At 49.1% G+C, this 9237-nt stretch overlaps 1 protein-coding gene across 2 annotated transcripts in view; it reads right to left on the bottom strand.

Moving 5' to 3' along the window:
* Nucleotides 1-1568: 1568 nt before the first annotated feature.
* The window catches only part of RAPSN (receptor-associated protein of the synapse), a 12801-nt gene continuing 5132 nt past the window's right edge, over nt 1569-9237 (bottom strand). Inside the window, exons 3-8 of one of the 2 annotated variants that reach the window (XM_006896681.1) lie at nt 4540-4698; nt 4013-4111; nt 3796-3918; nt 3158-3211; nt 2017-2216; nt 1569-1641 (exon numbers count right to left, since the gene is read on the bottom strand). In XM_006896681.1, the coding sequence (XP_006896743.1) occupies nt 1569-1641; nt 2017-2216; nt 3158-3211; nt 3796-3918; nt 4013-4111; nt 4540-4698 (708 nt within the window). The remainder of the gene's footprint in view (nt 1642-2016; nt 2217-3157; nt 3212-3795; nt 3919-4012; nt 4112-4539; nt 4699-9237) is intronic. The other variant, XM_006896682.1, reaches the window with a different exon arrangement.

The following is a 9237-nucleotide window of genomic DNA, read 5'->3' as shown; positions in this document are numbered from 1 at the left end:
GGCAGAGCATCTGGTGGATTCGAACTATGCGCCTCTGGGATTGCAGTGCAGCTTCTTGCCACTAGGCCACCAGAGCTCCCCCAACATTTTTTATTTTTTAAAAAAGGAAAGAGCACTCCAAATTGCAACTCAGCCTAAAGAAAACAAAATTAAAAAACCCAAAAAACAACTCTCACATGAGCTCTGGTGGCCTATTGGTAAGAAGCTGTGCTGCAATCCTGAAGGCACACAATTCAAATCCACCTGATGTTCTGCTGGAGAAGGAGGGGCAATTTTCTCCTGTGCAAGCTGGATCTGATTCGACGGTATACAACAAACAAACAAAAAAAATAAATTTAAAAAAAAACCCAACAATACCAAAAAACCTCTCACAACTGGACCAATAGTTGTTGTTATGTATCACTGAGTCGGAACTGACCCTTCAGTGATTTTCTGAGGCTGTAAGTCACACAGGAGGAGTCTGTACATCTTTCTCCCCTGGAGTAGTTAGTGGATTTGAACCATGTGCCTTTCTGTTAACAGTGCAACTCCTTACTACTCAGCCACCAGAATACATGGTAAATGGAGAAAACATTGAAGTTGCCAAGGATTTCATTTTATTAGACTCTAATCAGCACTCAGGAAAGCAGCAGCCAAATGTTGGAAGGCACTAGGTAAACCTGCTGCCACGGACTTCCTAAAAGCACCAAAGAGCAAAAAATAGTAATTTAAAAACTAAGGTGTGCCTAATCCAAGGCCTGATGTTTTTAATTAGTTCACATGCATGTGAAAGTTGGACAACAAATAAAGAATTATGACAAAGAATTGATGTCTTTGAATTGTGGTGTTGAGGAATAATATTGAACATACGTATCCAAACAATGTGTCTTAGAAGAGGGATTACCGCCCCCATCCCTGCAAACTCTTTTTTTGTTCTTGTTGTGTGCCATCAAATTGGATCTGACTGGCACAGGAAGAGATTGCCCTTCCTTTTCCAAGGGAACATCTGTTGGATTCAAACCTTGTACCTTTGGGATTACAGTACAGCTTCTTGCCACTAGGCCACCAGAGCTCCCTTGCAGATTCTCTCTTCTGATAGCCTACATAGATATGACTTCTTTGACTGGCTTCTGACCCATTAAGAACTTTGAAACTTCCATTCCTATTTCAACTGTACAAAAATGTGTTCTTTCCCACTATACGGCTGGGCAGCCATCCTAACTCCATGAAATTGAGTTTCTTCCAGGTCAGAACCATCTCTTTTCCTCCATAAACTACCCTTTGCTTTTACTCTACACAGACTCCTGGCTGGCGTGTGGGGTGACCAGTACCAGAAGCTTGAGGAGCTGCACACAGGACCCCAGTCCCCCGGGAGTCCCTCAGATCTCTATGAGGAAAGTCAGAAGCACTGGGATCAAGTACAAAGTTTATTTTTCTATAAAGAGCAAAGTACAAAGAGGTAAGTGGGCAGCTGGGCTCAGAGGGGCAGCGGGGGGCAGGAGAGGTCCAATCGGACCGGGACAGGCCTGACGGGCCAGGCACCTCCTGCTCACATGATGGTGGAGGCCAGAGGGAAGCCCAAGATGAGGTCACACAAAGCCAGGCTTCATGGATGAGCGGCGACAGTTGGGACAGCTCCGGGTCCCGTTGTTCTGGAGGCACCTGGGGAGGCAGACAAAGGTGGTATGTGCTCCCTGGAGGCTGTCCTCCCATCCTGGGCGCAGTCCTCCGCCTGCAGGCACGATGTCACCCTTGGCTGCTGTGCAGACCTCTGTGGGGTAGCCCACCCCCAACCCTGCCCAAGGACAGAGCATGGAGGGGGGAAATCAGGAGGTCCGAGGGGGCTAGTCTCTGCTCCCTCCACACAGATCTGGTTAGGGGGCTTGGAAGGGCCTCTCTCTGACTTCTCTCTGGGGTGGAGAGTAATCATTGCAGGTTGCATGGAAGAAGTGATGGTCAATCTGGCATATACAGAAGTGCCTGCAGGTTCTTAATGACTGTGACACGGCCTGCTGCGTCCCCGCCAGGCCCCCTGACCTGAGGTGGAAGATGTGGGAGCAGGGCAGGGCCTGCAGCCGGCTGTTCCTCTCGCCAATGGACTCCCCGCACAGCCCACAGTACAGCTCCGTCTCCTCCACGCACTCGTGGAAGCGCACGACGTGCGCGCGCAGCTCCCGCTGCAGCCCTTTGCTGCGGTAGATGCTCTCGCTCAGGCAGTGCAGCTTGAGCTGGCTCAGCTGGCCAGAGGGTGGGGACAGGGACAAGGCCAAAGTCAGGGACAGCCGACCTCTAGTCCTCCTCCCCACCTCCTCCATCCCACGACCCAGGGCAGCCTGTGCGCCTGGGGTCCAGGCTGCCCACGTCTATGCTTGGCTGAGAGGCCTCAGGGAAATGCTTTGCTCTCTCTGGGCCTTCTGTTCTCTCATGCAGAAGAGAGAGGAAACTGGGATCAGGGGTCCTCAGCCCTGGAGTCCTTTGAAAACGCATATCTTTGGGGTTGTTGTATATTTTTTTACCCCCACAGAATTGCTGCCTTTCCTCAAAACTCATTTGCTTTCTTGTTTTTATTAATGTCATATGTATACACCAGCTCATCGGTCTCTCGAGGGATCCAGAATGCTCTGGGTAAACTCATGAGCGGCTATAATCCAAAAATCAAATCAAATAAGGCATTTTACTTGTGTTCTTAATCCCAGAGAAATGCTCCAGGAGACTTTGAGGAACACTGAGTTTGTTTTTAACATTTGAGAGGCTGGATGTTATCAGTTCACTTGGAGAGGTCACATGTACTGTGAAAAGACAGAGGCTTTGAAATTACGACAGAGTGGTCACATGAGGCATAGGGCTTTCTGTCCCTTCTAAGCATATCTTTCCTCATCTGTAACCTGGGGGCCGTGTACCCACCTTGCCAAAGGACGGTGAGGGCAGCCAAGTCTTACACGTGGCCAGCTCTCAGTGAGAGGAGGCCTGTTGGGAGTTGTAACAAGCTCTCAGAAGCCTCCGAGAGATCCGACATCCTTGCCCCGCCTTTAACAGTATCCCAGGGCCTGGGGGTGGCTGGGGTAAGCTCCTGGTGTCTTTAGAAGGGTCCAGGGCATAGAGGACCAGGATGTCCCCCACCCCAAGTCCCTTATTTGGGCCTGTGACCCTAGACCCAGGAGAAGGAATCAGGTCTGACCTTGTTCCCCACCTCCTCGGCCAGGTCCTGGGCTCTGTCGATGGCATCCAGTGCCTAGAAGGGGAGTACAGGCCAGGGCTGAGGACAGAGCTGGGAACTTTGGTTCATAGAGAGGAAGGAGTACTAGGCAGACCTGGGGAGGGGGTGGCATGTCTGGACCACTGCCTCGTGTGGGAAGATAGAGGACGACTGGGTACAATCACACGAACTCCGTGCACAGGTAACCTCCCTGCCTCAGTTTATTCAGATATGAGATGGGAGAACTAGTTGTTATAAGGTCAGGGGAGCGGTCACAGGAGGCAAGCAAAACATCCTAGATTCAAATTCCACCTTTGGTGCACGCTTTGGCAGCACATATACTAAAATTGGAACGATACAGAGAAGATTAGCATGGCCCCTGCGCAAGGATGACACGCAAATTCCACCTTTGGCACTTTCCCCAACAGAAGTCCCTGGACAAGTCAGGGGTCCTCTTTGAACCTCAGTTTTCTCATCTGGAAGATGACTGGGACTTATACCCAGGAGGTTAGTGTGAAGTTGATGTGCGTTAAAGTGAGCAAGGGAGCCACAGAGTTAATTGGACCCACGTGGAGGGCACTGGGGAGAAGGAGGTGCTGGGGAGCTGGGCATGACTTCACCTTGTCCAGCGCCTTCCTGGCCACCCAGCATTTGGCCACACCCAGCAGCACGTGCACCTGTCCCAGGCGGTTTCCAATCTCGGTCATGATGCTCATGGCGGAGTCGTACCTGGGGAAAGCTGTCTGCAGGGCCAGGGTGGCAGCATTCAGGCTGGGCCAGGCCTGCGTCCCTGCACCCACAGCCCTGCCCTGAGTCCCCACATCCAGGGCGCCTCACCTCCAGGTCCCCGCGGCTCCGATGGATGTCTGCAAAGCAGAGGAGGCAGAGCGCCTGCAGTGGCCGGTCCCCATGCTGCAGCGCGATCTTCATAGACTCCTGTGTGGAAGCGGTCCCTCAGGCCCGCTGAGCGGCCCCTACCACTGGGACACCCCACGTGGTGGCACCAACATCCTCACACCCCATGTTCCCGTTACCATGCCAAGTCCTCATGCATTGAATCACTTGGGCCTCACAGCACAGCTCACAGCTAAGTGGGTACTGTCACTTGACAGGCAGAATCACCAGCTGAACCCCAAAAGGTAACACTCCAGAGACTGGTTCTCTTTCCTGCTTAGTCTCTATAGTATCTCAGGAGCACATTGAGGGGCTAAGGGAGCCCCTACTCTGTCCGTCAAGAACACCATGGTTTTGGGGAGAAAGGAGTAGAGAAACAGATACATCCTTCGCGGGCTCAGTGAGCTGATTTAGGAAGAAGTCCTGCCACCCCGGACCCCGGGACCCAGTCCACCACCCGCCTGCCGCACCTCACAGCACTCCATGGCACTGCCCAGGTGGCCCAACAGGCGATACGCCACTGCCATGTGGTACTGGCTCATGGCCCGGTACTTGAGGCTCCAGCCTTTCCCGTAGTCGTTGACCAGCTCTGCCGCCTTGCAGGGGAAGAACAGGGCTTTCTCGTAGTCCTGCAGGAGACACAGGGAGGGGACAGGGTGGGAGCAGACAATAGAAGGCAGGAACTGTCCCTAAGTCTTGAGGTCCAGGAACCATAAGCCCTACACAGTGTTCATTCATTCATTCATTCATCCCCAGGAAAGTGATCTAGGCAGAGGGAACAGCCTTACAAAGGTATGTGCACCATGAAGGCTGGGATCCTTTAACACTGATGTATCCCAGGAACCTAACACCATTCTTGGCACTTAGTAGATGCTCAGTAAGTACTTCCTGAACGAATAATGTACTCAGTAAGTACTTATTGACTGAATGACAAAGCAAGCGAACACAGTAAACTTCTCTTCCTACCAAGGTCTTCAGCTTCAGAGACACAGGGAGCGGAGGGAAGGGGAGTAGCCGACTAGCCCCACCCCCTAAGTCTTGCTCTCAGGAGCAGATGTTCACTGAAGACTCCATGACTGGTTGCCAGGGGCGTCAGCTACAAAGGACATCAGGACAGACTCCCTGGGACCATGAAATCATTTCCGTACCTTCTCCTCCAACCTCTAAAACCTCATTTCTACCTGTGCTTTATCAGACCATGAGTTAGCCTCTCTACAGAGAAACCAGAAAAAAAAATTGGAGAGGAGGTCCCTTATCATCCGCCAGGGCTACCACCTCTTCTCTCTCTCCCATCGCTGGGTTCAGCCGCTCCTGTCACGGTGGAAGAGAGCTTCTTGCTCTTATCTCAGACCCTCCACATGGGCGCAGAACCAAATCTCCCCATCTCTACACCATCCACTTCCCTCCTGCTGAGCCATTCCCACCACTGTACAAACACGTTCTGGCAGCCCCACCTTGTTAAGAAAACAAAACAAAAATAGGAACGAACCCCTTGCCTGAATTCCCTCTTTATCTACTGCTCCACTTCTCTATTCTTTTCCCATGAAAGAGTTATTTTATTATTTCAAGGTAGATAGATCCAAGAGAACCCATAAGCAGTCCCCCCTGCCTAGAACAAAAACTTGCTCTTAACATTCCTTGAGCTTTTTCCATTTGAAGCCATTGAAATGTTTTACAGATTCAAAATTTAAATTACATGGAGCAGCACATCAGCAGAGAACTGCCGGAAGGCCAGGCTGGGTTTAGAAGGGGTCGTGGTACTAGGGACATTGTAGCTGATGTTAGATGGATCTTAGCTGAAAGCAGGGAATACCAGAAGAAGGTCTGTCTTTGTTTCATTGATTATGCAAAGGCGTTTGACTGTGTGGATCATAACAAACTGTGGCTGACTCTGAGAAGAATGGGAATCCCAGAACATTTAATCGTGCTAATACGAAACCTATACTTGGACCAGGAGGCAGGCATTCGTCAGAACAGAGCAGGATAACACTGCATGGTTCAAAATTGGGAAGGGTGTTCGCCAGGGATATGTCCTGTCTCCATACTTTTTCAACCTGTATGCAGAGCAGATTATCCGGAAGGCTGGGCTCTATGAGGAGAATTGTGGCATCAGGATTGGTGGAAGATCTATTAACATTCTGCGTTATGCAGATGACACAACCATGCTTGCTGAAACCAAGGAGAACCTCATGCACTTGCTGCAGAGGGTCAAGGACTGCAGCCTTCAGTATGGACTGAGGCTCAATGTCAAGAAGATGAAGATTCTCACCACTGGACCAATTGGTAGCATCAGGATGGATGACGAAGAGATTGAGGTTGTTCACAGCTTCAGTTTGCTCGGCTCCACAGTCAACACTCTTGGCACCAGCAGTCAGGAAATCAAAAAACATATTGCAATGGGAAAGTCTGCTGTTAATGACCTCTCTAAAGTACTCAAGAGCAACAGTGTCTCTCTGGAGACTAAGGTGCGTCTGATACAGGCCATGGTCTTTGCAATCACTTGTTATGCATCAGAGGGTTGGACAATGACTAGGGAGGACAGAAGGAGAATGCCTTTGAGCTGTGGTGCTGGAGAAGAGTATTGAATGTACCATGGACTGCCAAGAAAACAAACAGATTCATCCTGGAGAGGGTCAAACCAAGCTACTCCTTGGAGGCAAGGATTCTGGGGCTTCGTCTGACATGCTTTGGGCATGTTGCAAGGATGGACAGGTCCTTGGAGAGGGACATCATGCTTGGGAGGGTGGAGGGACAGCACAAGAGGGGAAGACCCTCCATGAGGTGGATTGATTCAGTGACTGGGGTAATTGAGATGGGTGTGTCAGAGGCAGTGCGATTGGCACAGGATAGAGCAGGGTTTAGGGCTGTTGTACATAGGGTCGCTATGAGTCGCAAATGACTCAACAGCACATAACGACAACAATACCTAGAAATGGAAAATGGAAACCAACACCCCTAACTATCATTTGACTATAATGACCCTTTATAGGAGTGGTGAAAGAGAGGAAGACCCTCGACCAGGTGAGTTGACATGGTAACTGTAGCAATGGGCTTGAGTGTGTCAGAGATTGTGAGGATGACACAGGATAGGACAGGGTTCAGATGGGGTGTTCACAGGGTCACTATGAGTCGTACTTGACTCGATGGCATACAATTACATAATGACACAGAAAAGAGGTATTCCTTAGTCCATCAATCTGGATTTGTTAGTACACTTGGAAAGTTAAGGAGAGGGTAGAAAATTTCTATGGAAAGATATTTAAGAAACTACATTGCAATGTGTGGGTCTTGTTTGTGCTCCAGTTTAAACAAGCTGAGGATAAGCCAGTTGCCACTGAGCCCATTCAAGTGCGTGGCAATGTACGTATGTCATGGCAGGACTGCAGACCTCAAGGTTTTCCAATGACTTGCTTTCAAAGGCATACTCCGCAGGGGACTGTGCTGCTCACTCAAAAGTCGCGTCTCTGGCTGTTCAAATCCACCAGAGGCTCGTTGAAGGAAGGATGGGCAGTAGTCTCCCATGTGATTTATAACCTCAAAAACCCAAAGGAGGGTCAGCTAGGATTCAGTTCTGGCCAGACAGTGATGAGTCTTTTTTGAGTTGGGATTTTCAGGAGATATCCAGGCCTTGTTTCTGAAGTAGGGCTGGATAGAATTGAGCTAATTTTTTGGTTAGTAACTGAGTGCTTTAACCATTTCATTATCCAAGAAGGGGGTATATTTTTTAGGGCAAGTGGAGAAATTTAAATGTGGGCTGGATATAGATATTATTCAGAGATTGTTCATTTTAGTATGCATGATCCTGTCTTCATACCTTTTCAATCTATATGCAGACTAGATCATTCGGGAAGTTGGGCTTTATGAGGAGCAATGTGGCATCAGGATTGGAGGAAAATTAATCAACAACCTCTGTTATGCAGATGACACAACGTTGCTTGCTTAACCTGAGGAGGACCTGAAGAGCTTGCTACAGAAGGTCAAGGACTGTAGTCTTCAATATGGATTGAAGCTCAACATCAAGAAGGCAAACATTCTCACCACTGGGCCAATTGGCAACACCGTATTAGACAGAGAAGAGACTGAGGTTGTTAACAATTACAGCTTGCTTGGCTCCACAATCAACACTCTTAACACCAGCAGTTAGGAAATAAAAAGACAAATTGCACTGGGGATATCTGCATCAGGGACCTCTCCAGAATACTGAAAAGCAACTTGAGTCTTGAGACTAAGGTGCACCTAATCCAGGCCATGGTCTTTGCAATTTGCTATGCATCAAAGAGCTGGACAGTGATTAAAGATGACTGAACAAGAGTTTATGCCTTCGAGTTGTGGTGCTGGAGAAGAGTCTTGAACATACCACGGACTACTAAGAAAACAAATAGGTCTGTCTTGGAGAGGATGAAACCAAGTTTCTCCTTGGAGGCTAGGATTTGGAAGTTCCATCTCAGATACTCTGGGCTTGGATACTAGACTGGTCCTTGGAGAAGGACATGATGCTTGGAAGGGTGGAGGAACAGCGCAGGAGAGGAAGACTCCCAATAAGATGGATTGATACAGTAACTGGGGCAATGGGGGATTGATGTGTCAGAATTAGTGTGACTGGCTCAGGACAGGGAAGGGTTCAGAGCTGCTGTACATAGGGTCACTATGGGTCACAGGTGACTTGACGGCATATGACAACAACATGCTAATAGTATTGTGGTTATGGAAAAAAATGGCCTTATGTAAGAAAATTCACTCACCCCTCCCACTTTTTAGAGACGTATACTACTACATAGGGGCAAAATAACATGATGTCTTTAATTAACACATTAAAATACCCAATAGACCAATCCCATTGCGTAGAGTTAATTCTTTACTTAAGCATGTTGTTGTTGTGTACCATTGAATCAGAATAACCCACAGCTGACCCTCTAGCAGGTTTTCAGAGACAGTTAAACACATGAGAGGAGATTGTCCATCCTCCTTCAGTGGAACAGCTGGTGAATTTGAACCACACTGCAGAGCAGAGTCTCACTGCTAGGCCACCAGGGCTCCTCAGTTAAGCATGTTGTTGTTGTTACGTGCCATCGAGTCGCTTGCAACTCATAGCGACCCTATGTACAACAGCCCTAAACTCCGCTCTGTCCTGTGCCAATCGCACTGTCTCTGACACTCCCATCCCAATT

Source organism: Elephantulus edwardii, unplaced genomic scaffold (assembly GCF_000299155.1).
Source record: "Elephantulus edwardii isolate Elephantulus edwardi_28Jun2011 unplaced genomic scaffold, EleEdw1.0 scaffold00189, whole genome shotgun sequence".
Taxonomy (NCBI): Eukaryota; Metazoa; Chordata; class Mammalia; order Macroscelidea; family Macroscelididae; genus Elephantulus; species Elephantulus edwardii.
Note: the sequence above shows the minus strand (reverse complement) of the source record. Positions and strands in the feature narration are given on the sequence as shown.